General features: G+C 42.7%; 1 protein-coding gene across 1 annotated transcript in view; it reads left to right on the top strand.

Moving 5' to 3' along the window:
* Nucleotides 1-13,822, top strand: part of GPAT3 (glycerol-3-phosphate acyltransferase 3) — a 528,602-nt gene that overhangs the window by 384,880 nt on the left and 129,900 nt on the right. Inside the window, exons 9-10 of the mRNA XM_069236318.1 lie at nucleotides 914-999; nucleotides 7,931-8,059. Coding sequence (XP_069092419.1) covers nucleotides 914-999; nucleotides 7,931-8,059 — 215 coding nt within the window. The remainder of the gene's footprint in view (nucleotides 1-913; nucleotides 1,000-7,930; nucleotides 8,060-13,822) is intronic.

Raw genomic sequence — 13,822 nt, 5'->3', positions numbered from 1 at the left:
TAGTTGGTGGTGGGAGAAGTAGAAAGGACGACTGACAGAGGGAACATGGAATCAGGTTGTGTCTGTCTGTTTGCAAAAATATGGGCCTGTCAGGAGATTAAAAATTAAAGGTAGTTGGCTATAGGGAGTGTGTAGTAGGCCTATGGGAATCCCAGCGAGCAGGTGACAAATGTGTTCTCTCACTCTAGAGGTGTTTTCACTCAAGATTACAGATAGCTGTATCTCCTTTATCAATACATTTATCTCTGTGGTCCACAGGATGAGGATTGTATTGGCAGAAGTTAGATCTTTTTTTGATAGGCACATTACATTGATACTCTTTATTTTTTTTGTGTGAGCGCAGCGGACGCTGAAGGTCATGCTTGGTACTTAAGTAGTCTGGAATAGACTGAGTGTAGGACGTCAGTCTAGCTTGTCTAGATGGCTGCTCTAACTGATCCTCTGTGCTCTTTTCTGGATGAGGGCACAGGCTTGTGTTTGGAAACAATAAAATTCAATAGAGAAAGATGCTCACCTGTGCCCATTACGTTTTAGGATTTCAGGGTCTTGTACTACTTTCGGATGGTGAGTGAGTTAATGAGTGCAGTGGCCCTGTGCAGAAAAGTACAGCAAAGCGTCCCTTATGGCGGAATACATACAACATCTTTTTAAATATTGAGCATGTTAGTGATTGTGTGGAACAATGAGTGCCGTGGGTCGGTAGGATCTATAGTAGAGAGAGGAAAAGTAGGGAAGTGGGCCTGTAGGAGGGCACAGAGGAGCATTTCAAGTTGAAAACAACCACCTCTGCACCTTCTAACAACTGGCATGCCTTAGTGTTTTGAAGTCTGAGGGATGGAAGCGTGACTTATTTCAAAACAGTGCATTGTCGTAAATCAATTTAAACAAGTTACACTTTGATTTGTTTGGACAGGAACCTGCATTAACAACACATCTGTGATGATGTTCAAGAAGGGGAGCTTTGAAATTGGAGGCACCATATATCCAGTGGCAATCAAGGTAATATGCTTAATCAATCAAGACGTTTCAGAGAGTTTGTTTTCCATACGTTATTCGGTTACGAACAGATTTTAATTGCAATGCCGGCGCACATTTACTACACAATTTGTTTATTTACTGTATTCTGTTTATAAGAGTACTGACATTGGGAACATTCTTGTAAATATATGTATATATATATGTGTGTGTGTGTGTACCCAGACACACACACACTCTCTCTCTCCTTCTCTCTCCCTCTTCCCATCCCCCCAAAAGCATAGGTAATCCTTCCTATTGGATGCCTGTCTTTGACAGAAAGCAGGTCCACCTGTCACTCATTTGAGTAATTCACAGTGCTGAATTCATTTGCAGGGTATTTAGCTTCTCCAAACAACTTTAAAACAAACAACAAAAAAACGTGAACACCGCATTTCAAATTTTATTTCCAATCCTGGTTAAAATAACGGTTACACAATGACCATGCTGCTCTTAAACCATTACTCTGTAGCAATAACCGGGGTCGATCCTATATCCCTAATAACCTGAGTAGTATAAACATCGAAAACTAGGTTAACGAGGGAGAATAAAAATGCAGAAAATCAGGTAAGCTCAGGTGTACCAAATACAAATATTTAAATGAATAGATGTGCAGAACAAAAGGTTTAATAAATACGTTTAGATTTGTAAATCACAAAGAATTACAACGACGCAGTGCAAAAGTGTTAAGACGCAGTGAAGAACTGCTGAAATTCAGGTGCAATGCAAAAATATATTTAAATCAACTTAAACCTTTCACTTTTCAGAAATAGGTGTTCGGCCAACTGTTAGAATTCGTTGATGCTTGATACAGAAAAAGGACGTTATGCAATCACACACAGCTTTGCATATAAAAATAACTTTATGCAAGGAAGTGACTTTGGTTGGGTAAGATGTACATCAATTCAGTAGTTTTCTAGAAATTCGAGTTTTAAACCTGTTTTGGTCTGGGCAGGAAGAAGTTACATTTTAAAGCTATCAGGACCTTTAACATACTCATCCTCTTCATATGCGAAAATACCAGAGTTTGGAAACCCACTAAAAAAATTGAATGTATACAATTGGATGAAGGAACTTTTTCTCCTGTTGTGCATTGCGGATTTGTGAATTTGGATAGGAATTATTAAAACCACTGCTCTGTGATTGGCTGTCTATCACGTATAAAATTCAGTTGCAGCCCCCATTATGTATTATACAATGGCATAGGAAGGCAGAGTGAATCTCAGCTAACCTCAGGCCAATGTAGATGTGGGGACCAAAGGAACCTCCTATCTACTGGCCATAAAATAAACCTTAAGAAAATTGATTTTTTATTTGTCTGATTCACAAATCCTATGCAGGATTCACAAATCCTAGACCCTCCCAGAGGTTATCTGAAGCCTGCTAGGAATGACGAATTAAGTATTCAGTACATTACTGTTGCACTTGGACAGTGGCCATTCCCGATGCATTTGGTGCAAGACTTGACTGCAGTTGGCCATGGGCAGCAGGGTTGGCCTCCCATGACACGATTGGACCCTGCGTCCAGTTACTGCTGTGTATTGCAGAAGGCCATGCACAGCAAGGGTTGGCCACATGCTGCAAGTTAGACAGAGGGCTTGGCTGACTGGCGAACTCCCGCTGCACATTGTTACCGTCCATGTGCCAAAAGGATTTGTCTCCTACGGAGGGCTATGCACTGGGTCTAACCTAAGAACAAGTATTGTGGTCTTTGGGTCTAGCCTAAGGCCATGTGTCTCGGGGGGTTGACCAGCCTCGGGGGATTGCACACAGTGCATGATTGCAGGCCAGTACCTGTGGCCAACCCACTATTGTGCACAGCCGAAAGCTATGTACTGCAACACCTGGCTACTCATGCTAGCTAGTCACTGAAAAAACAAATGGTGAAGTGAAGTTTCAGTGGTTTGTAAAACTATTCTTGTAAGTCTTCTTGATAGCTTGGTTTTTGAAATTGAAAAAGATGATTTTGAAAATACAAAAATACATTAGGGTTCAAAGCTCCATGTCAAAATGGATGGAAGGAAGTCGATCAATGACTTAAATGAGGGTAATTATTCCCTCATTTGTAGCACTTCAGGGCTGTTGCCTTGGCATTTGAAAAAGGTAGCAACCCAAATGGAACAATTCATCTCATGGCCATTAGCATGAGAATAGTCTGTTCCAACTTAAACATCCTTTTACATCAGCAGACAGCCTTAGTTAATGTGCATTGGGACAACCCCAATCAATATCTTTGTGGTTTGCTTGCTAATTGCAAAACTGCTTGTTGAGGATAACATAGAAAATGGTGAGATTAGTATGTTTTTATTTGTAAATTCACTATTCGATTAGTAAGTGTGAATCCCTTCTGAGGACTACTAACATGAACCATTCACCATCCAATTTTGCTGCAATTCCCCTAAAAATGGACAGCAGCCTAAACGGACACCAGTTGGGCTTACTTCAGAACTCTGAAAAAGTCATTGGCACTGATTCTGTGGCTAAACACCCTCTCTAACCTTGTTAAGGATATACACAAAGCAATTGAGACTATTAACCAGGGCCTGGCAGAACTGAATTGATTAGTACATACATTTAGATCAAACGCACATACTGACTTATAAATCCTTTATCTTTAATATTAAGAAAGTTTGGCTCAGGCCTGGATAGAATAGTTTAATAAGGTCAAAACATACTTGAGAAGTAGCAAAGATCAAATTTGCATAAATTACTCTGTCAGTAGGAGAATGATGGCTCCTTTCTAATCTTTTTTTCCTCGCTTTAAATTAAGGGGTAAACGTGGCTAGCTGAACCAAAAGTGTACTTTTAGAATAATGCATACAATTTCTTTACTAAGCCATATAAAATGTAAAGACACTGTCCTTGTAGCCTTTTGGATACGCACATTGAGGGCCGTAGTTATAATCTTAGCCAAAGAGAACCAACCAAAGTCCTGTGGTCTTCGAGTATTATGATACAGCAGTTAATTGATTCAAATGCCAAGTTTCTTGACTGAGGTATTAAGGTAACAAGAAACAACCTTACCCTGAATTTGTATTATTCCTAAGGGAGGCTTTCACCTACCTCAAATAATGAGTTTTGCATACAAGTTTTAGGAAATACCAGTGGCACAGAATGCTTGCTAGATGACAAAAGTAATCTCACTATCTATTGTAGCCCAGTTGAGTCATGATGTTATGTATGTGGTGAAAGTTCAAAGTTACAGTAACATTGTAAGCAGACCTATTGGTGCTATTTTGCAACTCTGTTGGTTTCGCTAAGTCTGGAGAGCATCTAGCCAGATGTGACTCATCATACTTATGTCCAGTCTGACAGAATTAGGTGTGAATTACACTTGACCCTGAAAGGAGTTAGTATTTATCGTACCCCATACATTCTGCTAATCTTACGATCAGTTTTTAACATGTTGAATAGCCACAAATTACATTATTAGCTAGAAACAATATGATATACAATGCAAATATGTGTGTCCTGTTATTCCCAGTGAATTTGTACCACAGTAAATTTGGCAGGCATTACCTGCTGACATTTACCTAGGGTGGAAGGTGCATATCTTCTCACACAGTCCATGTGATATGTATGGTACAGCATTTATATTGTAATTGGTCAGGCCAACTGTAATTGGGGCCTGAGTACTAAAACAACAATACTACTGTCATGAACTGATCCTTGCCTGAAATATATTTTACAGATGTCTGATATAATTGATTTGCTTCATTCACATGAAACAATTTCTTGTTAGGAAATTTGGGCGATACATTTTTTTTTACCTGAAAAGCATTAACTGATGAGATTGTGTAAGATAGGTAGGCCTGCCGATGGTCTGCCAATTTGCATTAATTTTAAATACGAAACACATGTAAAAGCAAACCTAAGTCAAAATTCTTCAACTTGTAGAGGCAGATTTTGGTTGCTAAATGATAAATGTAACAAAACGATTATAACCCCTTCGTACTTTGTGATGGATCCTTTGCTTAGTCGGCAAATAAAGCTGTTATCTGCCAGTCACTGAGGCATGGTCAAACTTCTACAGACCAACAGCTCAATGGATCACCACCTTCTAAACTTATTAAAATGCTTTCTTAATTGTTTTGCAGGCAGGTCATGGGATATCAAATTTCTGTATGTGAGGCGTGTCAAAATTAGTGGTACCATAGCTCAAGCCCACGATTCTTTGAAGGGAAAGGCAGAATTTTCTTGAAGAATAATCTACCCAAGACTGATGTATTTGTTCATACTTTGAATCAATTCCTTATCTGTTTAATATTGACACCAGGCGGGCTTAAAACTCAGTCTCCCAGTAGAGCCAATACAAAAATATAACAATGACAAGTTTAAACATAAATTATGTTCTGAAAAAGAGTTCCAGAAAAACTGTGAACACTCGGAATTAAAAGTGAGTCATTTCTCAATCTGTGCTTGATCGGGGCATTCATACAAGAATAGAGGTAAGAGATTGTCAGCTAAAAAAAGAGTTATGTGAGAAGAAGTGGGTAGAAATTGAATGATCAAGAAGGGAAAAGATTTGACGAATCTTTGGGACACTGTCAATCATTTAGAATGAAAAGATTCCAATAACAATACAAATAAGGTCATGGGCACTGATTAGGTAGACTTAGTAAATCAACTTTGTCAGACAGACTCAGTTGGGTCAAATCGTAATCAAACTTACAAAGGAAGGCAGTGACAATGAGTGCAGTACTGGTAATGGATTGGAAATATTGATGAGAGTTCAGAGTCGCCAGTGTTGTGGAACCAAATGATGTGCCTGTAAGAATGTATGTAAATATAAAATAGTGTATTTTGTTTGGGCTGCTCAGCTCGTGCTCCTTTTTAATACCCGTTTTGGCATAAACATGCAAACTGATTGCTGGTGAGGATCAGTTCTCTACCTCTTAAATAAAAAAGGGTAACTTTCAGACAGTGAATAATAAAGGTTAATTGAATTGTTAGGCAGTGATGCCATACTACTCTCATTGACATAAATAGGTTGTGGAAAGTGTATGAAATGTTGGATAGGATTTCCTGCCATCAATATGCAATCTACTAATGTTACTTTAGGCAGGATTTTGGTTGTTTACCGCTTTCTGCAGCATTGGACATGGTTTGCAGGGATTAACTGTGAGTGAAACTCAGAACTTTCAAATGCTGTTCAAGCTTTGTATACAAAACCTGTTTAAGGGTCAGCGTAGTTGATGGGTCATGGGAGACCAGAAAAATATGAAACAATATAAGTTTAAAGCTAGACTTTGTCCTACCCCCTATCCTTTTCTCTTACATACAGCTGTCAATGGGGCAAGGTTTAAGCAGACTTGCACATTTACCTCTGTTTTTGAAACACTTGTATTGAAGTCCCTGTAGTATGCTAATTATACAGGTAATATACAGGTATTATTGATCAGAAATTAGTTGGCTTTCAGTTATTTCCTGTCATTTTGGAAAAATACAGTTATGAAAATTACTAGAGAGTTAATTTCTGACTCTGCACCACTGTGGTTGACCACGATTTTCACCGCAGCCACCCGTCGGGATCCCTGATCCCAGCAAAGGCAGCGGCCAGACCACCAGAATCGTAATCTGGCAGTCAGACTGCCACTGTGGTTTTTGTGGTCTCAGGACCGCCACACTTCTAATGATGCCCAAAGTTTCTTCTAAACATTTTCAGTTGTGATTAGAGTCAACTGAAGGTCATAAAACACCTCTAATTGCCCTTGATTCCAAGTCATCTGGGTTAGCCTTTGCTCATAACAAATTGTGACAAAAATTGTTTAGTCCCACAGTTCTTCAGTTTTAGCAAGCTTTGAATGCAACATTTGGCCCAGTATTAATATATGTGCCAATAGTGTTTGGGGAGAAAGTTGGATAGGTATATGGATTGGAGCCTGGCTGATGTTCTGTCGTTCTTTACCATACTTGTGCCCACAGACCAAGTGAGACTTGGTCAGACTTACTCATTATGCATTTCAGCTGTGCCCTTCACCAGACTACAAAGGGCTTAGTCACACCCTTAAACATCATATTTTTAAACAAATAGTATATGTTTCAGTCTGTTGCGAGACTGCCTAGACATAATTCAGATTTTTTTAATATATTCATAAGAAGAAGGAGAAAGTAATTGCTTAAATCCTTTTAAATATATATATTTAAAGAAGTAAATACATATTAAACCTTTTTCTTGCTCCTGCTCCCCAAATGTATCTTAACCACTCTCTTAATTGGAAAACCAGATATGTTTAGTTTAAGTTTTTTTATTTGTAACCGTGGAGACCCATTTAATTCTTTGGGCATACACATATTGTCTTTGTTGTAGAGTACATAGCTAAAAAAACAGGAAGACATCTGACATGTTGATGCCCTAAATTGTTTGATGCCAGAAAAAGTGGCTCAAATCGATGTTTTTAAAATTGGGAGTTTGGACTGCTAATGCTGCTGGTGATTCATGATATCTGGGCGATGATCTGCAGCTAGTTGGAAGGTGAAGAACATTTTTCATGGAAAGCCTGCACTGTAGTAGAATGATTCATCATTAGATATCAAATTTGTATTTTTAAGATGGGATAATGTAACTTTGAAGTCTTTATTTTTAGAAATATGTTTCTGAAGTGGATCGATATTGCAATTTTTAGAAATATGTATGTAATTGTCAACTATTTATTTCCTAAAACTTTGTAATGGGAGATTACTCTTAAATCTGTGTATTGTATGATTTTTAATCACACAATAAAAGATTTTATTCACTCAGTGAAAGAATTCATTTTCCAATTGTGTCTGCAACAATTTCATAATTCTGCCATGGATCATTTTTAAATCATTGAAATAATGCATAGTAGCAATTAGTAGTAGTATTTGTTTGTCAAATGCGATGCTCTTTTCCAACATGAAACTCAGGTTTCTTCTCTACTGTCCTTGTTTGCAGTATGACCCGCAGTTTGGGGACGCCTTCTGGAACAGCAGTAAATTTAGCATGGCTAAATACCTGTTGCGTATGATGACCAGCTGGGCCATCGTGTGTAATGTGTGGTACATGCCACCGATGGTCAGAGAGGTATTTCCTTTTCCTTTTTGTGTGATATTTATGTAGGTTTGTCAGTAGATATCTTTCCAAGTACTTTGTATTTGTTTAAAGCTCAGAGATAAAAAAGATAAGATTGCTCATTGTGTATAAGATCAGGCTGCACAGAACATTGGCCGGTTAGTCATATATCTGATAGATACTTCTAGTTGCAGATTCCTTACCTTTGAATTCTCTGCAGGCGTCCGACAGACTCTGGAAGATTTTCATGATCAGTACCTCTGCGCACCATTAAGCAGCGTCAATCAGCTCTGCATCTGTCGTCCATGCTGGAGATGACGGCGTGGTTCCTAAATAAGTTCCACCCCAGTGCGCTGACGTCAGTTCTTTTCTTTCTGCGCCAGCAAGCGCTGATCCACAGAGAGGTACCCCCCAGTCACTTTTTGACTGGCCTTTTTTCAACTTTTTGTTGAGGATTTTTTGAGTATTCAACTCCTGGTTCCTTGAGGATGTCCTCCAAAAAGACTGTCTTCAAGCACTGTGGATCCTGTCATCGGGTGATGTCCGTAACAGATCTGCACCTTGTGTGTCTTTGGTGCTCAGAGTGCGACCATGACCTGAAGTCGTGCTCTGAGTGTCGGGCCGTGCATCCGAAGGCTTTGAGGGAGCAGTCCCTGAAGCTGATGGCAGCATGACAATTGACTCCGTGCAAGTGAAGATTTTGGTCTGGAGGAAGGTACCAGGATTGGTCACGGAGTTCTCCATCATTGTTGTCCCATTCCAAGCCCTCAAGGTGATTGGGAAAGTCGAGGCATAAGAACTCCAAGAAGTTGAAGCATTCTTTGACTTCTTCTCGTCTATCGTCTGACAAGGGAGCATCGATGTTCAAAGTCTCGTTCTGTGAAACGGGTCTCCTCTAATTTCAAGGAGCTGGAATGACACCTGCCCAACTCAGAGAGTATTACGAGGCCATGCCCATCATTTTTGGGCAGCTTGATACAGCTGGAGCACCTTCGGGCCCATGGAGTTAGAATGGGCCCTTTTGGGTTCTGCACCAACACAATCGTTCTCGTGCCGAGGGGCACCAAGGGATTCAGTCCTGGATCTGGACCGCCGTTGTTCGTACCACTCCAACCTTCCTAGACTCCAGTCTCAATGTCAATGTTCCCAGCGCCGTTGGCGCCATCCCCATTGTGATCTCGGACTCCGACACAGAGCAAGATGCCCATCCTGTGATGTTGATTCTGACAACGGCAGGAGCCTTGCCTCTTAGATTGGATCCTGAGCCCTTTTACTATGAGTTAGGCCTCACTGAAGAACTAGAGGGGACCCTTTAAAATACCAGGCTCATGAAGATAGGGACTGGTGTGAAGACTAGGGTGAGGCCAGTGTGCTGGATAATTCTCCATATACTGGAATACTGCCCCCACCCCTCCACCCCCTGGTCCCTTCCACTCCCCCAGATAGAGAATCTAAAAGATTAGACTTACTTGGGATGATGATGTATTCTTTGACCAGCCTTACTTTGCCGTCCATGAACATCGCATTCCTTTTAGGCCATTATTCCCACAAGCCGTGGGACACATTTGAACAAGTGCTGCCAAGGGTCCCGAAGGAGGCCCAGGCTGTACTATCTCAGGCTGTGGCAGATGGTAGGGATGCAGAAAAGTTCACAATCCGTTACGGACTAGACACGACTAACTCACTGGGCAGAATGGTATCATCGACAGTGGTCCTGAGATGCCACACCTGGCTGAGGATGTCTGGCTTTTAAGGGGGTGTCCTAGCTTCCTCAGTGGACATGGCCTTTGATGGCACTCGTCTCTTCGTAGAAAAAGCAGACTCTGTGCTCGAATGCTTCAAGGAATCTCAGGATACTGCCAGGTCCTTGGGCCTTGTGGCGGCCTCTTGTTCCCCTAGTCTGCCTTTCGCCCCATATGTGGCTATGGAAGGGGCCTCCAACTGCGTCCATTCATGGCCACCCACCGTGCCGCACATGCTTCCCAGAATCTTCATGGCTGAGGGCATGGGATCCACCAACCTTGTGGATCAGGTAGCCAGCGGTCTGGACAGTCTGCCACCACCCCCTGTGCAGCAGCCTGTAAACCTTCCTAGTCTGACTCTCCCCCACCAGGGGCAGGAATCACCATCACGTGCTCCGCTGGCAATCCATCAAGTTAGACAGGTGGGTTTTGCAGATAGCCTTCAGGAGCTATTCCCTCCCCTTCAAGATTGTCCCTCCATCCATGCCACATCGTATGATCGGACGACTGAGGATTACTTGTCCTTTCTACGCAAGAAAATTAATGCTCTCTTTGTCAGGGGAGCCATGAAGAAGGTTTCCGTGCCAGAAATAGGTTGTGGTTGCTATACCTGCTACTTTCTGGTCCCCAAAAAGGACAAGGGCCTCTGCCCTATCCTAGCCCTTTGGTCCCTCAATGTCTTCCTCAAGAAGGAGAAGTTCAGGATGCTTACTTTGGCTTAGATCCTATCTGCCCTGGACCCCCGAGACTGGATTGTAGCGTTGGACTTGCAGGACACTTATTTTCATATACCCTTCCTGCCTGCACACGTTACTTGCAGTACACGGTTGGCCACAAGCATGTACAGTTCACCATGCTCCCCTTCGGTCTTACCAGCCCCCCTCAGGTGTTCACAAAAATGGTGGCAGTGGTTGCAGCTCATCTGCAGAGATCAGGGGTTTCAGTCTTCCTGACTGTTGAAACTGGGCTTACCTCAGGCTGTCGTCTCATACCTTTAAACTATGGCAGACCTCCTGTATTCGCTGGGGTTCACTATAAATGTAACAAAATCACATCTGACTCCCTCTCAGAAGCCCCCTTTCATCTGAGCTGTTCCGGACACAGTCTAGTTTCTGGCTTATCCTCCCAAACGGTGACTCAAGGATATTCATGCTATGATACCGATGTTTTAGCCTCTAACGTGGATTTCAGTAAGAATGACTCTGAGGCTGCTGGGCCTCATAGTCTCCTGCATCCTGATGGTGACACATGCCACATGGCATATGCAGGCTCTGCCATGGGACCTGAAGTTCCAGTACACGCAGCATCAGGGGATTCTCTCTGACAAGTTCCAGGTCTCTGAGGGAGCTATGAAAGATCTGCAGTAGTGGTTAATGAACCGCGGTTGGCTGAGAGACAGATCCCTCTCCCTTCCCCAACCAGATCTGACAGTAGTGACAGATATGTCACTCCTGAAATAGGGCAGCCATCTGGAAGAGGTGAAGATCAGAGGTACCTGATCTCCAGTCAAAGCTGGACTCCACATCAACTTGCTGGAGCTCTGAGTGATCCAGCTAGCATTAAAAGCATTTCTTCGCTCTATCAATGGAAAGATGGGGCAGGTTTTCATGGACGACACCACCGCTATGTGGTACTGCAACAAGCAGGGCAGTTGTAGTTATGGACTCTTTGTCAAGAGACTCCGTGCCTCTGTACGTGACTGGAACAGCATGCCATATCCTCGGTGGTTCAACATCTGGCAGGATCTCTGAACGCCAGAGCGGACAAACTCAGCAGAAAATGCCTAGTGGATCACGAATGGCATCTCCATCTGGAGGTGGTGCAAGGTCTCTTTCAGCAGTGGGGAGAGCAATGGTTAAATCTGTTCGCCTCTGCAGAGACTGTGCAATGTCAGCAGTTTTGCGTGTTGGAGTTTTCAAAGAGGGGATCGCTCTGGGAAAGCTTTTCACCTTGAGTGTACATGTTTCCACCCTTTCCACGTCTGCCCATAGTTCTCTAGAAGATCAAGAATGACCGGGCCCAAGTAATCCTTGTGGCTCCAGACTGGGCATGAAGAGTCTGGTATCCCGAGCTGCTGAGCATGCCAATCGATCCTCGGATCAGGTTGCCCCTTCTGGAGGATCTTCTGTCGCAGCAGCGTGGGAGGGTTCTGCACCCAAACCTGTCCACTCTCCACCTTAGTGCATAGAGATTGAGCAGCAACAGTTGACAGGTTTGACTTTTCTCCTGATGTCTGAAACGTAATCTTCGCAGCAGGCATCCCAAAACCATATATACCGGTTGTTGGAGGAATTTTGTAGCAAGGTACACAGACAAGTCTGTTGACCTCTTTTCTTCCCCTCTCTCTCTGAGGTTCTGCTTATCCTTTCCCTGGCCCAGCAGGGATGTGCTGTGAGCACTCTTAAAGGTTATTTGTATGCTATTTCAGTTTTTTTGATGTTGCATGGTCAGCCTTCTGTATTTAAGTCCCCTATTGCAACTAGATATCTCATTTCTTGCACATCTCTTTCCTCCATCCCTATTCATCATGCCTCAATGGGATCTGAATTTGTTTTGACATTTCTGATGTGTGCTGCTTTCAAGCCTCTGCCCAACCGTCCGTCCTCCCAGGCTTCTCACTTTGAAAACAGCTTTCCTTGTGGCCATTACATCTGCCCACAGGGTGAGTGAGCTGCAGGTTTTGTCATCTAAGCCACCCTACCTTTCCATCTGTCCTGACAAAGTGGTGCTTTGACTTGGGCCTCCTTTCTGACCAAAGTGGTTATACCCTTTTATGTAGGACAATCCATCATCTTGCCCACTATTTATGCACCCCCATGTACTTCTCAGGAAGAGGAGAGACTCCACCACCTGGACCCAAAAAGAGCTTTAGCGTTCTACATTAATCGTGCAAAAGAGTTCAGGGTGGATGACCAACTCTTTGTAGCTTATGTGGGTGCGAAGAAGGGTCGGGCAGTGCAGAGGCAGACCATCTCCAGAAGGGTCATACTGCGCATTAGGATCTGCTATGCACTGGACAAAAAGCAACCCCCTGAGGGTTTGCATGCTCTTTCTACCAGAGCTAAAGCTGCTACCAGTGTGTTGGCATGCGGAGTCCCAGTCCTTGACATCTGTCAGGCAGCAACATGGGCCTCTCTTCACCCGTTTACCAAACAGTCTTGCCTTGTCAGTCAGGTCTGTAGGGACGGGCACTCCTGCAGTACTTTCCAGTATGAACTTGGTTCACAGACCCACCTCCGGGATGGTATTGCTTGAGTATCTTTCAAAAGGTAAGAAATTTGCAACCAGAAGTCTCCATCAGGTGAACTAGTTAGTTACCATTGGTAACGTCTTAGCTGGTAGAGACAGTATCTAGTTACAGATTCCTTACCAGCCCACACATCCTCCTTGAGTTGTGAACTGATTTCTATGGACAGGGACTCCCTTTTCAGGGCCTTCGTTTTGATGCACCACTAGTCCGTTTCTTTATGGCTCTGCACTTATGGCATGGAAAGTTTTGAAATGAAACTGACGTCACTGCATTGGTATGGCACCTATATAGGAACCACAATGTCATATCCAGTGTGGATGACACCAAGGATGGACGTGGAGCTGATAGACACCACCTAATGGCGCGCATGGGTACTGCTTGTGAAAATCATCCTGATCCAGTTTGACTCCTGGAGAGTTTTCAAAGGTAAGGAATCATTAACTAGACATTGTCTCTACCTGAAAGGCATTACCGAAGGTAAGCTACTTATTCATACAAGGTCTAATCAAGTTCAGACATATGGATGGTTTTGCCAGCTGTCTGCAGGATTACCACTTCCTGCTTATACACACACAGCACAATGAATACACACTTGCTGACACTGATTCTGATATTAAAAATGAGCTGTTTGGCCTTACTCAAGAGTATGCACAGAATGCTTTAGGTGAAGCCAATGTAGTTATTTCATGGGTGAGAAGAAAATACCAGAGAAGCTAAGAAGCTCACTAACATTCCTGTTGAAAACAGAACTTAAGAAAAAAAGATGTTCACCCCTGAAGTGGC

The sequence above is a fragment of the Pleurodeles waltl genome, chromosome 1_2, assembly GCF_031143425.1.
Source record: "Pleurodeles waltl isolate 20211129_DDA chromosome 1_2, aPleWal1.hap1.20221129, whole genome shotgun sequence".
Classification (NCBI taxonomy): Eukaryota; Metazoa; Chordata; class Amphibia; order Caudata; family Salamandridae; genus Pleurodeles; species Pleurodeles waltl.
Note: the sequence above shows the minus strand (reverse complement) of the source record. Positions and strands in the feature narration are given on the sequence as shown.